The 21,537-nt window shown below is 38.2% G+C and overlaps 1 protein-coding gene across 5 annotated transcripts in view; it reads right to left on the bottom strand.

Moving 5' to 3' along the window:
* IFT80 (intraflagellar transport 80) overlaps positions 1–21,537 on the bottom strand; it is a 130,662-nt gene that overhangs the window by 72,614 nt on the left and 36,511 nt on the right. For all 5 annotated transcript variants that reach the window (XM_060405278.1, XM_060405276.1, XM_060405273.1 and 2 more), the window contains 3 exons: positions 20,573–20,682; positions 16,436–16,525; positions 14,520–14,657 (listed from right to left, as the gene is read on the bottom strand). In XM_060405278.1, the coding sequence (XP_060261261.1) occupies positions 14,520–14,657; positions 16,436–16,525; positions 20,573–20,682 (338 nt within the window). The remainder of the gene's footprint in view (positions 1–14,519; positions 14,658–16,435; positions 16,526–20,572; positions 20,683–21,537) is intronic.

Below are 21,537 nucleotides of genomic sequence, written 5' to 3'. Positions count from 1 at the left end.
TTTGACTTTCAAAAGGCTATTCACAACTAGAAAGAAACTAAACTAATTAGATGACATTGTCACCAAGTGATAGTAGGATCTTGGTTATTATTCATGTGGTACTGAAGGATTAAGGATATGTATATATATAAAACATTAAAAATTTTTTGAACAAGTTGCTTTTAGAAAGAAAAAGTTATCAAAATGAGTTTATAACATTAAGTAAAACATGCATTTAATATCCTACCATGTAAACTGTACAAAAAGCATTGAGATTGTAATCAAGAAAAAGAAAGCTATCATTTTTCATGAATATTTTCCAATAGTATTAAAAATTAGACTAAGAGACAGAGTCTTCCTTGGAGAAAATAAAGATAATCTCAGAATACTGGGAGAGGGGTGGGGAAAGTCCTCAAGGAGCAATTTTAATTGTCAAATCTATAGCCCTTAACAGATGATAGTGTAAATAATTAGATATGGACTAATGGGCTGAAAAAAAATCTATAGAATTATTTAAAAGAAGGAAGAGTAAGTAAAAGAGGAAAGGTAATTTCACTGAAGGCAATGAAATAAAAGGAAATAACATCTTTTCTTAAATCAAAATAAAGGACTTCTTTACATGATTGGTATCTCTGGCAATGACTGATCAGAATATGTGAACATGGATGCTTGATTTATGAAATATTTACAAGTAAAAGAAAATATGAGAGAGATTTTAGAAGAGGAAACTACCAATTCTACCCAAATGGAGGGTGGAGGAACAATGACGTACTGCATGTAAGGAGTCAGAGCATGAAAGGTCCAGGTGCTAACAGGAGCTTCTGCATGATTTTAACATATGGGCATCTAGAGAACATTTGTCAAACAGAAGTTCTGTGATTCTAGAAATAGAGAATTATATTTAGATTTTAAGTACCAAAATCAGAAAAAAGCTAATTCATATTTGTGCTTTTTGGTGAAAAATAACATCAACAACACATGATTTATTGATCATTTTTAAAAAGGTTTTTTTTTTTTAATGTTTTAAAGTTACTCCACCAGAGAGGAAGTTTAACCAATTTAGCTTCATCCAAAATAAGTAGTGAGCGTGAGTGAAGTCGCTTAGTCGTGTCTGACTCTTTGCGACCCCATGGACTGTAGCCTACCAGGCTCCTCCATCCATGGGATTTTCCAAGCAAGAATACTGGAGTGGATTGCCATTTCCTTCCCCAGGAGATCTTCCTGACCCAGGGATTGAACCCTGGTTTCCGTCATTGTAGGCAGATAGTTTACTGTCTGAGCCACCAGGGAAAATGAGTAGAGACATATCTAAAAACTCACCATTATCCTATTCTTTATTCATTCTCCTACAGTTATAACCTTTGCCATTAAATAACTAGTTACTTTATTATCTGTTTACATATCAGTACTCTCAGAAAAAGTGAGCTACTCCCAGAGGATGCTCAGTCGCTCAGTCATGTCCGACTCTTTGTGACTCCATGGACTGTAGCCCGCCAGGCTCTTCTATCCGTGGGGATTTTCCGGGCTATAATACTGGAGTGGGTTGCCATGGCCTTCTCCAGGGGACCTTCCCAACCCAGGGATTGAATCCAGGTCTCCCACGTTGCAGACGGACTCTTTACCATTTGACAGGTATGGGTATTATTATTTGAAGAGTCAAGAGTACCACATAGTACTCACACACACAAATATCTGCTGAATGGATGAATGAATGAATGTGCCTGTGTCCTGAAGCAAGCCTTTCTTCCCAGAGCTTAAACCATGACTTCAACCAAATATGAGTTTTAAAATTTAAAAAAAAAAATCAAAGGAACAAATTAAAAGCCAAAGATTTACAAATTTTAAACTAGCTTTCTCAAAAACATCAACCAAACTGACTAACTGGGTCAATTCTAGAAAAACTAGTCAAAATGCTGCAATGTAAGCCATTAACTGAGTTACATCAATTGAGTGAATGTAAGTCACTAAAAACGAAAACATTTTGTCTGTACGATGATGCATTAAAATGCAACATTTATGGAACACCTCCTACGTGTTAGGTACAGATTTTTAAATGATTAAAAGTAAATTCTATAATAGAATTCTGATTTTGTATTGCTTACCAAATTTCACAATTCTGGACAACAGAATGTAAAGGCAGCTTAGTTCCCTTGATGGTTTATACTTTATGGTTTCTAGCAAAGTTGGTTTTATAGCAAATCTGAAAATTTAACTCTCATTATAAAAGCAGAAATTTATTCATGTAAAAAGAAAAACTCTCAGAGGATTAAAACTGAAAATTGTTGGCAAATATGGCTAAGGAGGCTTTGAAACACAAATAGCAACCTCCTGGGTTGGCGGTCTCCCTCCCCCATTTTCTAAGCTCTGGCCCTCTCCAGGGATCCCCATGGTTACTGCTAGACTCTTGATGGCCAATTTTATGCGGCATACCCAACCTGCCTAGACATATCTGATTAGACCAGGCTGGGCCGGTAACTTCTTCTCTAAAGGTGTTTAAAACTAGGACTAAGCTTCTTATTTCAGTCTGGCAGCTCTCTTGGATAGAGATGGACACTTGAAAACTGTTAACACTGGTCACCTTCAAGCAGGTAAACCGGGGAGGGCCGGGCGAAGGGTCAGTTTGCTGGGAAAGGACAAAGAGGGATAAGCAGGGAGAAGCAGAGGCAAAATGCACAAAAGGACCATGTTCTGTGTTTTCTTAGCACTGCAGTTTCCTGAGGCCTGGCTTCTGGAAGATAACTCTGTAACCTTAGAGGAAATTGCTCTTTTTGATCAATGGTTTCTGCTTCTTGCATCCAACTATAATAAAATACATGATAAATAGTCTGAAGTTATAGGATCAGCCATGCTTCTCTAGCACTGCCTGAGTTCTTCCCACTTCTGGCACCTTATGTACAGCACTACCTCCTCTTATGCCTGAGTACTAAGTCGCTATAGTTGTGTCCGACTCTTTGAGACCACAGGAACTATCCATGGGATTCTCCAGGCAAGAGTACTAGAGCGGGTTGCCCTGCCCTCCTCCAGGGGATCTTCCAGACCCAGGGATCAAACCCACGTCTCCTGCACTGGCAGACAAGTTCTTTACCATTAGCAACACCTGGGAAGCCCACCTCCTCTGTACAAACCTTATATTAAAAAACAAAGAAGCACCACACTAATACTGCTCATAAGAGGAAACAAGCAGTATGTCCGGTGCCCACGGGAAAGCCATCATAGAACTGTGGGGCTGAAAGGAGACAGATGATCACTTAGCCCAGCTCATCTATTTTATAGATGAAGAAACTGAAGGTCCAAAAAGAGCCTTTAATATTGTAATTTGTAAATTTACCATTGGAGTCTAGACTCCAGGGCTCTACAAACATATCAATACAATTTCTACATTAAAATAAAAAATAAGCAAATTATACTAAACAGCATAAGGCAGAGAATAATTCAGAATTTGTCTTTAAAGCATTATCCTATCAAAAGATATTATGTACCTTTAAGGGAAGATACCTTTTTTTTCTCCTGTATTCTGTCAAACTGCTCAGGCATAGGGGTTATTTCCCAAAAATAAGAGTTATTTAAACTAAAAAACATGACTTAACTATAACAACTTTTACAAGTACCTCTGAAATGTCAAACTCACTCTTCTCTTTACTACTTGTATATAAATATACTGGACTTCCCTGATGGCTCAGATGGTAAAGAATGTGCCCTCAGTGCAGAAGACTTGGGTTTGATTCCTGGGTTGGGAAGATCCCCTGGAGGAGGGCATGGCAACTCACTCCAATATTCTTGCCTGGTGAATCCCCATGGATAGAGAAGCCTGGCCAGCTACAGTCCACAGGGTTGTAAAGAGTCAGACATGAAAAATGATCCTCAAAAGTACATATCTTTAGCCAAGCTAGATTAATTGAATTCGTAAAATTATGTGTTCACAAACTAAGTTTAGGCGGGAAAGAAAACAGATGCAAAGTTTCTCTTTAGGGCACACTAATTAATAATTTTTAAGATCAACAATCTAATATACCAGCAATTAGCAAATTGCATGTCGAATTACATGTGTTGACATACATAACTGACAATGAAAAGTTATATACAGCAGTAAGACCAGTTACTGAAGATGATGAATCATAACAATTATACTCATTGAATAGCAGAATGAACGAATGGAGGGAAGTATTATTATAATGACTAACTGATATTCAAGAACAGAGCAAATGAAAAAAGTTCTCTTACACAAGCAATAGCACCATCTACTGATAAATAAAAGCAACAACATCAGTTAATTTAAAATCTGGTCAAAAAAACTTTGTATGTTCAGCTCTTTTCCCTTGAACTCTGTTCCACTTAACGTAATACAATGCAATTAATTAATATATCCTGTGTACTTATTTATAATTTATAAAGCATGCTAAGTCGCTTCAGTCAACTATTGGAGACCCCATGGACTGCAGCCCACCAGGCTCCTCTGTCCATGAAATTTTCCAGGCAAGAATACTAGAGTGGGTTGCCATTTCCTCCTCCAGGGGATCTTCCCAAACCACGGATCGAACCCAGGACTTTTGCATTGGCAGACAGGTTACCACTAAGCACCACCTGGGAATAACTTATAATAACTAAAGTTTTTATCTTATATCTTTGAATCATGCATTTTAAAAAATTAATAGTAAAAATAAAATTTGTTGTGGAATATAGCAGGAAATTACAGTTTGTGCCTGATATTCCCTAACCGCTTCTAAAATAATGCCATCTCTCTTTCGTAGCTTTTTTTATAACATTTATTACATAATATGTATTTATCTTGTTTTTTATAGTCTTGTCTGCTGGCGTAAAAACTCTTTAAGAGCAGGGAATGTGTTTTGTTTACTGCTGTTTCTTTAACACCGAGGGCAAGTGCCTGGCACATAACAGAGAATAAATATTTGTAAAGGAATTAATGAATATGAAAATTTTGTTGTTGTTGTTCAGTCATGTCTGACTCTTTGCAACCCCACAGACTGCAGCACACCAGGCTTCCCTGTCCTTCACCATCTCCCAGAGCTTGCTCAAACTCATGTCCACTGAGTCAGTGATGCTATCCAACCATCTCATCCTCTGTCGTTCCCTTTTCCTCTTGCCTTCAATCTTTCCCAGCATCAAGGTCTTTTCTAATGAGTTAACTCTTCACATCAGGTGGCCAAGTAATGGAACTTTTCAGCTTCAGCAACAGGCCTTCCAAAGAATATTCAAGACCGATTTCCTTTAGGATTGACTGGTTTCATCTCCTTGCAGTCCAAGGGACTCTCAAGAGTCCCAACACCACAGTTCAAAAGCATCAATTCTTTGGTGTTCAGCCTTCTTTATGATCCAATTCTCACATCCATACATGACTACTGGAAAAACCATAGCTTTGACTATACAGGGGCTTCCCTGATAGCTCAGTTGGTAAAGAATCCACCTGCAATGCAGGAGACCTCAAGTTGATTCCTGGGTCAGAAGATCCGCTGGAGAAGGGATAGACTACCCACTTCAGTATTCCTGGGCTTCCTTGTGGCTCAGCAGGTAAAGAATCCACCTGCAATGTGGGAGACCTGAGTTCAGTCCCTGGGTTGGGAAAATCCCCTGGAGAAGCGAAAGGCTACCCACTCCAGTATTCTGGCCTGGAGAATTCCATGGACTATACAGTCCATGGGGTCACAGAGTCAGACACGACTGAATGACTTTCACTTTCACATTGACTATATAGACCTTTGTCAGCAAAGTAATGTGTCTGCTTTTTAATAGGCTGTCTAGGTTTGTCATAGTTTTTCTTTCAAGGAGCAAGCGTCTTTTAATTTCATGACTTCAGTCACCATCTGCAGTGATTTTGGAGCCCAAGAAAATAAAGTCTGTCACTGTTTCAACTGTTTCCCTATCTATAAGCCATGAAGTGATGGGACCAGATGCCATGATCTTAGTTTTCTGAATGTTGAGTTTTAAGCCAGCTTTTTCACTCTCCTCTTTCACCTTCATCAAGAGGCTCTTTAGCTCCTCCTCTTTGCTTTCAGCCATAATGAAAACAAATGAACAAATAAATATGCAACGTGTTTTTAAACTTCCTTGAAAGTACAATAGCTGTGTCAAAGATTTCAAGGATCTTGACAGACTCTGCCAAACTATACTTGAGGAAAGTTGTAGGGACAGAGGCCCATCTCCCCCATTTTCTGATGAATAGGAAATAGCATTATATTGTAATGTTTATTTGCATGATACCCATTACTAAAGAAATTGAATATACTTGGGATTTATGGGAGCATTTACAATGCACTTCTTTTATTCTTTGCTCATTTTTTTTCAGTTAAAGATTTTTATTTGGTTCTTTTTTTTATAATTTCTGTAAGACCTGATTTAAAGTCTTTGTCTAATAAGTTCAACAATGCGTCTGGAGGGACAGTTTCTATTTCTTTTTTTCCTATGAAAGGGCCATATTTTGTGTACCTTGCATTTTTTGTTAAAAAGTAGACCTTTTTGAATATTAAAATGTGTTAAACTTTGGAAATCAAATTCTTCCTCCCTCACCAGGGCTTGCTGCTGCTGCTTTTTGAGGACAGTAGTCATCTGTTCATTTAGTGATTTTTCCAAATTATCTTTGCAAAGATTGTACTCCCTTCATGTATAGGCACTGAAGTCTCCATTCTGTTATCTCAGTGATCAGCCAGCAACCTGACAAAGCCAACAGAAAGAAAAAAATACTCTCCCACTCTTTCCCAATCGGCTCTGAGCTGGGGCACTCCTTCAACACTTAGCCAGGCCACCTATAATTCTGCCTTAGCCTTCACCTCCTGCCTGTGCAGAACTCAAAAGTCTGCCAATGACACACCTCTAAAGTCCTGTGTGTCTAGCCATGAGCATGTGTGTTGCACACTGAAATCTCAGTATATGTGACAGCTCTCCGATGCCCTTATTTTTCCATATATCTTCTGTCTCAGCCTCTTTCTTCCCAGGTTTTTTTGGTCTATCTGCTGCCTGCCCCATTCACCAACCCTTGTTCCAAGTGGCTGTGCATAGTATGTCTTCACATGCTTTCAACAGATGCCACATGGGCAGCCTCTCCAGCTCTGAGAGATTTCCAAGGAGGGCAAAACAAAGACAAGCCTTTATGCTGGTCTCTCAGGGGAATCACCAAAAGGGTCAAAAAGTACAACTATAGATTTTTAAGGACATGGTGCTCCTTGGAAGGAAAGCTAAGACAAACCTAGACAGCATATCATAAAGCAAAGACAACACTTTGTCAACAAAATTCAGTAGAGTCAAAGCTATGGTTTTTCCAGCAGTTATGTATGAATGTGAGAGTTGGACCGTAAGAAGGCTGAGCACTGAACAATTGATGCTTTCGAATTGTGGAGCTGAAGAAGACTCTTGAGAGTCTTGGACTGCAAGGAAATCAAACCATTCAATTCTAAAGGAAATCAGTCCTGGCAATATTTGGAATATTCCAAATATTCATTGGAAGGACTGATGCTAAAGCTGAAGCTCTAATACTTTGGCCACCTGATGGGAAAAGCCAACTCATTGGAAAAGACCCTCATGCTGGGAAAGACTGAACACAAAAGGAGACAGGGCACCAGAGGATAAGATGGTTAGATAGCATCACCAACTGAATGGACATTAATTTGAGCAAACTATGGGAGACACTGAAGGACAGGGAAGCCTGGTGTACTGCAGTCAATGGGGTCACAAAGAGTCGGACACAACTTAGCAACTGAACAACAACAACAAACCATACTGACACCAACAAGCTATACTAGAACATAGGCTTCTGTCCCCAAGGTCACTGCCAAGCTAGAAATGGCAGATGGTAGGCAGGTAAACAAAAAAATGCCATAGTGCTTTCTTACCAAAATTTAGCATCCTTGTTCTTTTTTACATTAAGCATTACTCCTGGTTGCTATAACTTTTGGATTCGATTCCAGAGAGATGTTGGTATACAATTTTATGTGAGATCACAAAATAAAACGTTTTTTTTTTTACTAAATAAATTACTATATATAGCTTTCCAGGTTATTAAACATAATCCCTCTTCCCCACTTTTAATTAATTGAGGGTATTCCATTTTGAGTATATAGAATAATAACCTAATCAGACTCCCACTTACGGACACAACTTATTTCTGATTTTTACTATTATGATACTGTGATGAGATCGTTATGCATACATCATTGTGTACATGTTCAGTGATCTCTTCAGATAAATTTCTAGAAGTGAGAGGGAAAAAAGATTGAAGAAATGTGAACAGAGCCTTACTGACCTGATTTTTTAGAAATCAAAGGTCTAAAAAAATTTTAATTGGGCCTCCAGCAGGGAAGGAAACAAAGAATGGGTCACAAAATTCAAAAAAATAATGGCCAAAATTTCCCATTTGATGAAATCATAAACTTACATATTCAAGAAGTATAGAGCATCCAAAACATGACAAATACAAAGAAAGTCATACCCTATCAAACTGTTGGAAAGCAAAGACAAACTGAGCATCTGCAAACCAGCCAGAAGTAAAGGCCACCTTACATTCAGGAGAGCAATGATACCAATAGTCACTTATTTCTCATCAAAAATAATACAGACCAAAAGAGAGTGGAGCAACATCTTTAAAGCACTGAAAGAAAGGACAAAAAACTCTGTCTGTCCAGAATTATAAATCCAGTGAAGAGAAAAATAAAAACATTTTCAGAAAAACAAAAAGCAACTTCATCACCAGCAGTTATGTGCTATGTTGTGTGTGTGCTTAGGCGCTCAGTCATGTCTGACTCTTTATGACCCCAGGGACTGCAGCCCACTAGGATCCTCTGTCCATGGGGGTTCTCCAGGCAAGAATACTGGAGTGGTTTGCCATGCCCTCCTCCAGGGATCTTCCCAACCCAGGGATCTAACCCAGATCTCCTGCATTGTGGGTGGATTCTTTACCATCTGAGCCACCAGGGAAGTCTTATATACTATGAGATAAGCCTAAAGGAAGATTTTTAGGTTGAAGAAAAATTATATTGACTGGAAATTAGGAAGAAATGAAGAGCACTAGAAATATTAAACATTTCTTTCTTTCCTCTTTCTCTTAATTTCTTTAAAATGAATGGCTTTTAAAAGTAAAAATTATAACTCACTGTGATATGTGGTACAACTATAGAGGAGAGGTGGGTAAATGGAACAACATGCATTCAAGGTTCTTATATTTTACATGAAATGGCATTATATTAACTCTAAGTAGTATACGAGATAAAACAAGCACTAAGTAATGCTTATTCTCTGGTCAAGGGGCTGGGGAGAGGGACTGCAATGCAAGACAGAACGCTTTGGACAAAACTACTCTTCTCCAATCACAATGAAAGAAGCCATGGCACTGTGTGCTGTGGAGACAGTGGGATGGAGCCCTGTGGAACATTCCTGCTCTGCACTCAAGTGAGCAGAGGGAGTACCTTTCTCCCTCCCCACCAGGTACTGTAGAGTCTGTGAGCTAGAGCCTCTCCGACCACTCCAGCCCTGTAATACTGAAGCAGAGGCCATCTCCAATGAGCACTGTGAAGGCTGTCCAGTGGGGTCCTGGTCTACCATCTCTGATTTACACTAATGACAGCAAAGAGGCAACATACAACTCCCTCTATGCACAATCTGGGGTAGGATCTGGAGTGGAAGAAGTTAAGAGACTGGTACAAAGCCCTTCCCTGGAGCTTAGATGGTAAAGAATCTGCCTGCAATGCAGGAGACCTGGCTTTGATCTTTGGATTGAGAAGCTCCTCTGGAGAAGGGAATGGCAACCCACTCCAGTATTCTTGCCTGGAGAATCCCATGGACAGAGAAGTCTGGAAAGATACAGTCATGGGGTTGCAAAGAGTTGGACATGACTGAGCGACTAACACTACTATGAAGCCCTTGGAACACCATTAAACAGCCTATACATGCAACTGACTTGAATAAGCACAGTAAAACCATGACAAATTTGCCTCTGGGTTGAAAACAAGTAGGGCAAACCAGAATAGTGCTGCAATGACTCTGAAAATGAAAATTGTATTTGAACCACAGTCTGTAAAAGTTAGCCAGGATGTGAGTTCTGAACCAATATAGGTTAACTTGCCTTCCTAAATAGAAGATGTAAATAGGAACCAGAGTTTCATATCAGCTTAGTGAGAGTCTTTACTTAAAAATTCCAATCTTATGATGAAAGTTAGTGAGAATATTAGATTTACTATATAACAACTGAGTTGCAGTGATGTACGAAGATAAAAATACAAAAATTTCTGCTTTTTCAAATATTTCTTTCATCAGTCAGGTTACATACATGCATGCTAAGGAATACATTCAAACCAAAACCTATTATTTGAGCATTTGATCTTTTTTCTCCCCATTACAAATATTTCTTGAAAAACATTAAAAGAAAATGTTTACAAAAACCATATTTTTCTTGGTTTATTATTTCACAGATAACCTGAAAGTTTATCAACATCACATTTTAAACCTTATATTATAAAATTACTATCTAATTTCTCTCAAGAAAACCTAGAAAGAATTTTTAAGAAAACTGCACTCAACTAAAAATTTGTGAAGAGCTCTCAAAACAGCTCTCAAAATAGAAATAATAAATTTGGAGCAAATGCTAGGATACATATCCTTCCTCAGATTTTTATAATCTCTACCACTGACATTCTTCCACAGAATCTGACCCTGGATAAATGATTACTACTATTAATTATACAACTTTAAGTTGCAGATTGGGCTTCCCTGATAGCTCAGTTGATAAAGAATCCCCTGCGATGCAGGAGACCCCGGTTCGATTTCTAGGTTGGGAAGATCCACTGGAGAAGGGGTAGGCTACCCACTCCAGTATTCTTGGGCTTCCCTTGTGGCTCACCTGGTAAAGAATCCACCTGCAATGCAGGAGACCTGGGTTCGAACCCTAGATTGGGAAGATCCCTTGCAGAAGGGAAAGGTTAAAGAGCCTCTTGATGAAAGTGAGAGGAAAGTGAAAAAGTTGGCTTACAGCTCAACATTCAGAAAACTAAGATCATGGCATTCGGTCCCATCACTTCATGGCAAATAGATGGGGAAACAGTGGAAACAGTGGCTGACTTTATTTTGGGGGGCTCCAAAATCACCACAGATGGAGACTGCAGCCACGAAATTAAAAGACACTTACTCCTTGGAAGAAAAATCATGACCAACCTAGACAGCATATTAAAAGCAGAAACATTACTTGCCAACAAAGGTCTGTCTAGTCAGTTCAGTTCAGTCGCTCAGTCATGTCTGACTATTTGCAACCCATGAACCGCAACAAGCCAGGCCTCCCTGTCCATCACCAACTCCCTGAGTCTACCCAAACCCATGTCCATCAAATCGGTGATGCCATCCAGCCATCTCATCCTCTGTTGTCCTCTTCTCTTCCTGCCCCCCCAATCCCTGCCAGCATCAGGGTCTTTTCCAATGAGCCAGCTCTTCACATCAGATGGCCAAAGTACTGGAGTTTCAGCTTCAACATCAGTCCTTCCAATGAACACCCAGGACTGATCTCCTTTAGAATGGACTAGTTGGATCTCCTTGCAGTCCAAGGGACTCTCAAGCGTCTTCTCCAACACCACAGCTCAAAAGCATCAGTTCTTCTGTGCTCAGCTTTCTTTATAGTCCAACTCTCACATCCATACATGACCATTGGAAAAACCATAGCCTTGACTAGACGGACCTTTGTTGGCAAAGTAATGTATCTGCTTTTTAATATGCTGTCTAGGTTGGTCGTACTTTCCTTCCAAGGAGTAAGCGTCTTTTAATTTCATGGCTGCAATCACCATCTGCAGCAATCTTGGAGCCCAGAAACATAAAGTCAACCACTGTTTCCACTGTTTCCCCAGCTATTTGACATGAAGTGATGGGACCAGATGCCATGATCTTAGTTTTCTGAATGTTGTGCTTTAAGCCAACTTTTTCACTCTCCTCTTTTACTTTCATCAAGAGGCTTTTTAGTTCCTCTTCACTTTCTGCCATAAGGGTGGTGTCATCTGCATATCTCAGGTTATTGATATTTGTCCCAGCAATCTTGATTCCAGCTTGTGCTTCCTCCAGCCCAGCATTTCTCACAATGTACTCTGCATATAAGTTAAATAAGCAGGGTGACAATATACAGCTTTGACGTACTCCTTTTCCTATTTGGAACCAGTCTGTTGTTCCATGTCCAGTTCTAACTGTTGTCTAGTCAAGGATATGCTTTTTCCAGTAGCCATGTATGGATGTGAGAGTTAGACTATAAAGAAAGCTGAGCACCGAAGAATTGATGCTTTTGAACTGTGGTGCTAGAGAAGACTCTTGAGAGTCCCTTGGACTGCAAGGAGATCCAACCAGTGCATCCTAAAGGAAATCAGTTCTGAATATTCATTGGAAGTACCATTGCTGAAGCTGAAACTCCAATACTTTGGCCACCTGATGTGAAGAACTGACTCATTTGAAAAGACCCTCATGCAGGGAAAGATTGAAGGCAGGAGGAGAGGGGACGACAGAGGATGAGATGGTTAGATGGCATCACCGGCTCAGTGGACATGAGTTTGAGTAAACTCCAGGAGTTTGTGATGGACAGGGAGGCCTGGAGTGCTGTAGTTCATGGGGTCGCAAAGAGTCAGACATGACTGAACTATCGAACTGAACTAAAGCTGCCGGATTATGAGGAAAAAAGAAAAAAACAAGGAGTTATATTTCAGAGTGACATTTTCAGGCTGATGAGAATATGTACTTCTTAAAAGAAACCTTAGTAAGGTTTTTTCAAGATATAAATAGTTGCATGAGAAAAGTATTCAGCACCCACTGACTTAAATTTTAGGCTCTTAACTTGACACCACTTACTTGGTAAGTGGAAAAGGTGAAGAATCTCAATAAGCACTGCCCTTCTTACCTTTCACCACTCGAACTTGCCTTGACCCCCCAAAGATATTAGTTCTCATTACTAGGCGAAGCCTGTACCTTCTTGTAAAATTTATTACAACTGTAATTAAATAAATGAGTGGGTAATTAATCATTTAATACCCATCTTATCAGTAAGAAAGTAAACTGCAAAGGGACAATTTTTGCTTGGCATTTTAAAAAAAGATGTACAGGAAGTACTTATACAGGTAACTTAGTTTTGAGGTTTTCTGTTTGTTTTTTAATTTTAGTTATTTATTGGCCACACAATATATGGGATCTTAATTCCCTGACCAGGGTTTGAACCCATGCCCCCTGCATTGGAAGCATGGCATTTTAACCACTGAACCACCAGGGAAGTCCCCAGGTAATTTGCTTTTGACCCAAAATGCTTACAGCATTTATATCTTAGTGAACAGAATCATTTTCCAATAAAGATATATGTGTTCTAGTCTGTCACCTTAAAAATAATTTTCCATCGTTTATTATGTATACATACAAATTAAATAGCTTCAAAAATCAATGTTTTTTTAAAAAAGGAAAGAAAGATGAATTATATGATTAGAGAATCCAATGAATTCTGCGAGCAAATTAAAATTTAAAAATAAATCTAGCTTTGTTCCCTTCTTCAAAAGTTATACAAAGCATATCTTTTATTTGAAAATTTTAGAAAATGCAATTTTCAAAAAACATCACCTACTACTTTAAACTCCAGGAATAACTACTGTTAAAATGTGTTATATTGAGAACTCTACTCAATACTCTGTAATGACTTGTACGGGAAAAGAAACTTAAAAAGAGTGGACATATGTATATGTGTAACTGATTCACTTTGCTATGCACCTGAAACTAAGACAGCATTATAAAGTTAACGATGCACATCCAGAGAACATCTGTCAAACAGAAGTAAAGTTGTGTGCTTCTAGAAACAGAGAATTATATTTAGATTTTTAGGTACCAAAATCAGAAAAAAGCAAATTCGTATTTATGCTTTTTGCATTCTAAATTAACTGTCTTGTTTTACATTTGAGGAAAATGAGCCACAGAAAAATTATGATTTTCTCATAGTCAGGAACAATATGTAATAGTCTCTCATATAATGCTGCTGCCTTGGGAGCACTTTGATGAAACAATTCATTCTCTAAGTACAATGGTAAACGCCGCTGAGCTAGGTTGTTTGCCTATGTTTTAAACAGAATTTGTATACAGGGCATACTCTCTTATGAGAGAAAAATCATACCTGCATTCAAATATGAAATCTTTGGTTTTAAAATGACCATTTAAAAAATTTACTATCAATTCCTTACCAAAAATATGCAACCAAAATTTTTGTATGAAGCACACTGGCAGATTGAAAAAAAAAGTTCAAAACTCAACTCTCTATGTGGTTGGGCATAAGTTTTAAGACTTTACTATCTTTCACAAATATGGTTAAAATAACTATTTTCAGAAAGACAGTAGAGAACATACTCAGTCTTCAAATTGAACTTAAAGAGGTTGAATGGTCCTATAAATCTGGAATTGATTAAACCAATATATTAAGAAGACAAATCAGAAAGATGCAGTAAAATGCATCACTGAAAATGTTTTTTAAAGATTGAGAAATAGGTATGTTGTTCATTATCACATTTATGACAGCACATCTGTGATTGCTCATCACTATGTCTTACCCCAGTTTTATCGCACAAGCGTAAAGTATGAAATGATCCAACAGCAAATAATTCTCCATCTGGAGCCCAGGCTACTGAGGTAATAGGATGCTCATGAGGTTGAGAACTGTAGAGAGGACGGCCGTAACTATCCCATACCTACAAAAGCAAATTTAAAAAATCTTTTATAACAGTCACCACATTATTACAAACAAGCCTGCCTTCCAATAAAATATCAAGTAAAGATTTAGAAATCATCACTTTATAATATTAGCAATTATGTCTTTATTTGTTTAGGCTCCAAAATCACTGCAGATGGTGACTGCAGCCATGAAATTAAAAGACGCTTACTCCTTGGAAGAAAAGTTATGACCAACCTAGAGAGCATATTCAAAAGCAGAGACATTACTTTGCCGACTAAGGTCCGTCTAGTCAAGGCGATGGTTTTTCCTGTGGTCATGTATGGATGTGAGAGTTTGACTGTGAAGAAAGCTGAGCACCAAAGAATTGATGCTTTTGAACTGTGGTGTTGGAGAAGGCTCTTGAGAGTCCCTTGGACTGCAAGGAAATCCAACCAGTCCATTCTGAAGGAGATCAGCCCTGGGATTTCTTTGGAGGGAATGATGCTGAAGCTGAAACTCCAGTACTTTGGCCACCTCATGTGAAAAGTTGACTCATTGGAAAAGACTCTGATGCTGGGAGGGATTGAGGGCAGGAGGAGAAGGGGGCGACGGAGGATGAGATGGCTGGATGGCATCACTGACTCGATGGATGTGAGTCTGAGTGAACTCCAGGAGTTGGTGATGGACAGGGAGGCCTGGCGTACTGCGATTCATGGGGTCACAAAGAGTCGACACGATTGAGCGACTGAACTGAACTGAACTGAACTATCCACAAAGGTTGTGGGGGCTGGGGGGGGGGGAGATGTATTCCTGGAAATCTAAATATCTCAATGAAAAAGTTATAGTAACATCATGATAATTTTGGATTTTACTAAGTCTTTAATTAATTCTAAAACCTACCCATTGTAATCCTTTTAAATTTAATAACAAGGTTTTGACATATTCTGATTTTTGCTTAAATTTTTTTGTTCAATAAGTGCTCTATCAACTTTCCCTGAAAGTATTTATTTGAACCAAATTTTCTCCAACTATATTTACCATAAATCTTATTCTTCCTCACAAATTATTTAGGTCTGGAGCTGATTTTCATTTAATAAACCAGTATGGTTGACTTTTTAAACCTTAAATTGATTTCAGTTCACTTCAGTCGCTCAGTCGTGTCCGACTCTTTGCGATCCCGTGAATCGCAGTACGCCAGGCCTCCCCGTCCATCACCAACTCCTGGAGTTCACTCAGACTCACATCCATCGAGTCAGTGATGCCATCCAGCCATCTCATCCTCCGTCGCCCCCTTCTCCTCCTGCCCTCAATCCCTCCCAGCATCAGAGTCTTTTCCAATGAGTCAACTTTTCATATGAGGTGGCCAAAGTACTGGAGTTTCAGCTTCAGCATCATTCCCTCCAAAGAAATCCCAGGGCTGATCTCCAATCAGGACTGGTTGGATTTCCTTGCAGTCCAAGGGACTCTCAAGAGCCTTCTCCAACACCACAGTTCAAAAGCATCAATTCTTTGGTGCTCAGCTTTCTTCACAGCCCAACTCTCACATCCATACACGACCACTGGAAAAACCAGTCACTAAAACAAGGCATTGTATTCCTGTTACTACTCATTAAGTCAAATTTTATAGGTCAATGAAATAGGCCAAGGAGAAAGGCAACACTTAAGATACTGAAAATTATAAAATAACAATTTCCTAAATTGTTAGATTAAAAGGTATGGCTAAAGTGAAGGACTTAAAGAATATTCTTATATGTGAAATACTTTTCACCAAAATTCGATTCTTTCAACCAGGTGATAAATTCAAACATTACATACCTTATATTTACAGTCTTCGCCAGCAGATAAAATCAAATCATTGACAGAGTTCCAATCTACTTTTAAAATAATGCCATCATGAGCTTTCCACTAGGAGGAAAAATAAGATATAAATTATAACTTCAAGGGCACTGAAAACTTTCTAAGACTTTTTTTTTTTAGCCTCTTTCTAGTGTTCTCTAGTCTTCTTTGAGAAAACTCATATCTTCCTTTCATAGCCATTATGCACAAGCTATTTGTTTCATTTCTGATTTAAACTAATGAAAAGCACCTTGCATTATGATATCCATTATGGAACTTACATCCTTCAGGTCTCCTCAATAGCCTGGAGCCCAGATGGAAAATCAGTTGCTGTTGATCTATTACAAGCTTGAAGTTTGTGTGATGATAACGGAATGAATATGAATATATGTTATGTACTCCAAAACTTAGTTAAATCAAGTTTTTCTCCCTCTGCACAGCTAATCCTGTTATTGATACTGCTTTCATTTTTGGTTTGCTAATTCTTTTCTTTTTTTAAAAAAATCTTCTACTACATGGACATCCTTTTTATTACTCCCTTTATTCTCTCCTGTTCACTCCCCTAAGATTCATTCTCTTTACCTTCATGTCCTTAGAGTAGACACTAACTACTCTGAGAACGTTCTGCTGTATTCACTATATAACAAAAAGAGGCTTTCTACAGATATATTCTATACATATACAGAATACATACAATACTTGTGTATATATCTATATAAGTCACACCAAAATTGGCAAATCTAGAAAGTAAATATGGATGTCTTCTTACTCTTAAATATAATTTATGTGCTCATTTAGCTATTACCACACATGTAATTAAAAGCCATTAATCTTTCACTATATTTGAATAATATAAATGAATAAGAATTTTTCCTGAAGACTATACGGTATGTTTTCATGTCTGAGTCAACTAAGTTTGTATCAAAGAGTGACTGATTTCAAGGATTTTCATTCTATAGATCCTTCCCAATCTATTGTTCTTCATGTATATGGAAAAAAAAAACCCACATCAAATTAGGGTCAAATAAGCAGCAGCAGCAAGCCCTAAGAATAAGCAATAATTCATAACTTGCTTTATTCAAAATACATAAAAATATACACTGTCAAAAACAAATGTTTTGAAAGCAATAATTTTCACAAGTTACTTTAAATTAAGCCACTCTCCTGAAATAAACTGTAAAGATAAAAATTTTAATATACAAACATTATTTATTTTAAAGCTAAAAAAATAAAATTTTCATATTTAAATGTTAGGAACAAAATATGGTTTAAATTTTCCTTATAATTTAGGATATCACTTATATAGTACATATATTTATACATTATACATAATGCATACACAGTTTTCAATTATTTCTTAAGGTATTAGGCGTTTTGTGAAATTCCTTTGAACCATGAGCTCCTTGAAGGCAGAAACTATGTTCTGTTTCACCTTGAATATGTTATAGTACAAGGCTTACACTCAACATAGTACCTGAGATATAGTAAGTATTCATCACATTCTCACTGATCGACTAAATAAACAGAAGTTTCTTCACTATGAAACCAAGTTCTGGGCCTCTAGAAGAGTCCCTAAAGCTCTTAAAGGAAATGAAGTGTACACTTTTGAACTGTATTCTACAAGTAAGAATTAAGTAAGCATTCTTTTTTGTGAACAGTCTAAAGTTGAGTATATATTTATTTCCAAGGAAAAACTGCTGGAGCTTTAGTTTTCCAAAAGGAATAGAAGATTTGCATTAAATTATGAATTTCATTTAACTCCTTTGACTCTAGCTGAATTTTTCCCTCCACTATTTCCTGAGCCAAAGGTTTCACTGAGCCACAAAACCAGAACTTTATCAATGGTGATATAAGCATCTTCCTGAGTTTAATTTACATATGCATAATTACAGGTATCTGAACAAATCACGGGCTTCCCTGGTGGCTCAGACAGTAAAGAATCTGCCTGCAATTCAGGAGACCTGGGTTCAATCCCTGGGTTGGGAAGATCCCCTGGAGGAGGGCATGGCAACCCATTCCAGTATTCTTGCCTGGAGAATCCCCATGAACAGAGGTGTCTGGCGGGCTACAGGCCATGGGATTGCAAAGAATTGGCCGCAACTGAGCAACTAAGCACAGCACAGCACAAACAAATCATATATTTATAAATTGAAAGATTCATTGGGCCTGCTTTTGCTTTATGATTTCAAAGAACATATTCAGGGTATAAATGGTATGGAAGGACTTTGACTAAAGGCAGGAAGAACCAGTCCTCATCCCTAGCTTCTTCCCCTTCTGTTGTGTCACAGTTCTTAGCAGAGTGTTCCACATGCAGTAAAAATATAAATACACGATGACTGTATGGAATATGTATAGCATAATTCTACACAGAAGTGACTAATATGGAACCTCAAAGTCACTTCTATATCCTTACTCTCCAAATTCTCTATCTACTGAACTGTTAAACACAATGCTTCTTGGGAATTCCCTGGTGGCCCAGTAGTTAGGAGTCTGAGCTTCCACTGCCAGGTACCCAGGTTCAATCCCTGGTCCAGGAACTAAGATCCTGGAAGCCACACAGCATGACAAAAAACAAACTAAAAACCCTGATGCTTCTTCTTAAAACACTTTTATCCCTTCTGTAGCCAGTGAATCTCGAGCACCAAATCCCTGACCTATTAACTGGCCTCCTTGCCTCTAATTTATTAGCGGCTGAATAAAAGTTACAGATGACATAATAACACCATAACATCAATAATAACAATTGCACTTTATTGTGTACACTCAATATTTTTATTATATGCACTGTCCTATGTACTTTGTAATTTAACTCATTTAATCCTCACAACAATCCTATCAATTAGGTATTAGGATCACATCTAAGAGATGAGAAAGCTTAAGCTCTAAGATATTTTATAATTTGCCTTAAGTTACATATAAGCAATGAACATTTGAACCCAGGTGACTAACTCCAAAACCTATATTTCTAATACCTACTCTATACTGTGTTGCTATCAAAATATGAAGAAAATGATTCTGCCTCTTCACACTGAAATCAAACATCAAAATCTCAGAGATAGGATTAAAAATTTTCCATGAGGAGGAGAAGGGGACGACAGAGGATGAGATGGCTGGATGGCATCACTGACATGATGGACATGAGTCTGAGTGAACTCTAGGAGTTGGTGATGGACAGGGAGGCCTGGTGTGCTGAGATTCATGGGGTTGCAAAGAGTCGGACACGACTGAGCGACTGAACAGAACTGACCTGTCTTAACTGCCACTATTGTTCTGCTTCCCTGTAACTGGTAAAATTATATATACCCAATTTGTTCTAAGCATTATACTGACTCCCCCCAACCCACTTTAAATAAATACTAAGAGAATTCTAGGGTCTTAGAGAAAGTTCAAGGGTACTGAACAGACAGTGGGGAGGAGGGGGAAGAAGACACTAGAGATGATAAAAATCAGTCTAAACAAGTTCTTAAAGTTTTATGATTTAGTCTTATTCTGTCTCAAATCTATACATGTGAGGCTGACTGTGCTAAATTTGAAATTTGTGCCAAATTATGCAAACATATTTATGATTTACTGATATAATCAGAGTTGGAATAAGAGGGAAGTGAACCTTGTTGGAAACATCAACAAGTATTCCCTGTTCTATAGTTCAGTTCAGTCGCTCAGTCGTGTCCGACTCTGCGACCCCATGAATCACAGCACGCCAGGCCTCCCTGTCCATCACCAACTCCCGGAGTTCACTCAGACTCACATTCATCAAGTCTGTGATGCCATCCGGCCATCTCATCCTCGGTCGTCCCCTTCTCCTCCTGCCCCCAATCCCTCCCAGCATCAGAGTCTTTTCCAATGAGTCAACTCTTCGCATGAGGTGGTCAAAGTACTGGAGCTTCAGCTTTAGCATCATTCCTTCCAAAAGAAATCCCAGGGCTGATCTCCTTCAGAATGGACTGGTTGGATCTCCTTGCAGTCCAAGGGACTATAAAGGGTGATAAAACCACACACTTAAAAGCCTCGACTATAATAAGACCACCCCCAGAAGAAAGGGACTCCTAAGAAAGTGACCTCTTACTGAGCAGTCTGGCAGATCCTGATAACAATTTACAAATGCCTGAGAAGTACCTGTAAAATTTTAGCATTTGGTTGAAGCGGTTTAATGATCAGTTGCTTGCCTGCTGTATAAAGAACCTTTTCTGAATCAGGGCCCCATGCTACTGAATACACTGGTGTTCCTGGTAAAAAGAAAAAAGAAAAAGATAAGCTTTAATTATCATGTTTTATAAAACAGAGATTTAGGAAAGTCAAAAAACCAATTTGGGGTGTCATTTCATTTCCTCCTTACTCAGTGGACTATCCAAACTGGAGTATATAGCCTGATACTGAAACATAAAAGGCAAAGTAAATAAGAGGTTAGGGAAAGTTTTGCTCTCTATCAAGTGTGGCTTTGGCCTGAAAGTTAGGCTAAAGTATTGCCAGGATAAAGTTGACTCCACTTCCATGGGAAAGGTACAAGTTTGATTTACCCACCATACTGGGTAAATCTGTTTCCAATTTCCTAGGACAGGAATCCTAGAGATAAGATTTAGGTATTTTTTACTTTGATTACTTCACAGATTACCTAATATCTTCTGGAAGACTATGCTTTGTTTGAGCCTATTTTTTAAAAAATGAATATCATATTAATTGAGAGCATTATCTGCAGTCCACTGTCTGACCCAGTTATCTATTCATTAGAATATATTCATTAGGGAAGTGAATCAAGGTTATACAATTAACTATAAAATATTAACCCATTTATATTTATAAAATCAAGCTTTTAAAAATTGTCTAGGATTCCTAAGTCAGGCTATTATAGTAGCTGAATTTATGTGAATAAGTGAATAAATCTTTCAGGAATTTACATTCACAGTAAAATGAAATCTGAATCTAAGGATTTATGAGCAATCAGTAAGATGTGTTTATTGAAATGGAAAACCCAACTGATTGAATCAACAGGGAGCAATCAGCAATCAACAGGGAGTAAATTTCAGTAAGATAAACGCTCTAATTGGGTTTCCCAGGTGGCACAGCGATAAAGAATCCGCCTG

The sequence above is a fragment of the Ovis aries genome, chromosome 1 (assembly GCF_016772045.2).
Source record: "Ovis aries strain OAR_USU_Benz2616 breed Rambouillet chromosome 1, ARS-UI_Ramb_v3.0, whole genome shotgun sequence".
Lineage (NCBI taxonomy): Eukaryota > Metazoa > Chordata > Mammalia > Artiodactyla > Bovidae > Ovis > Ovis aries.
The sequence above is the reverse complement of the archived record's forward strand: the minus strand, read 5'-3'. Positions and strand labels throughout refer to the sequence as shown.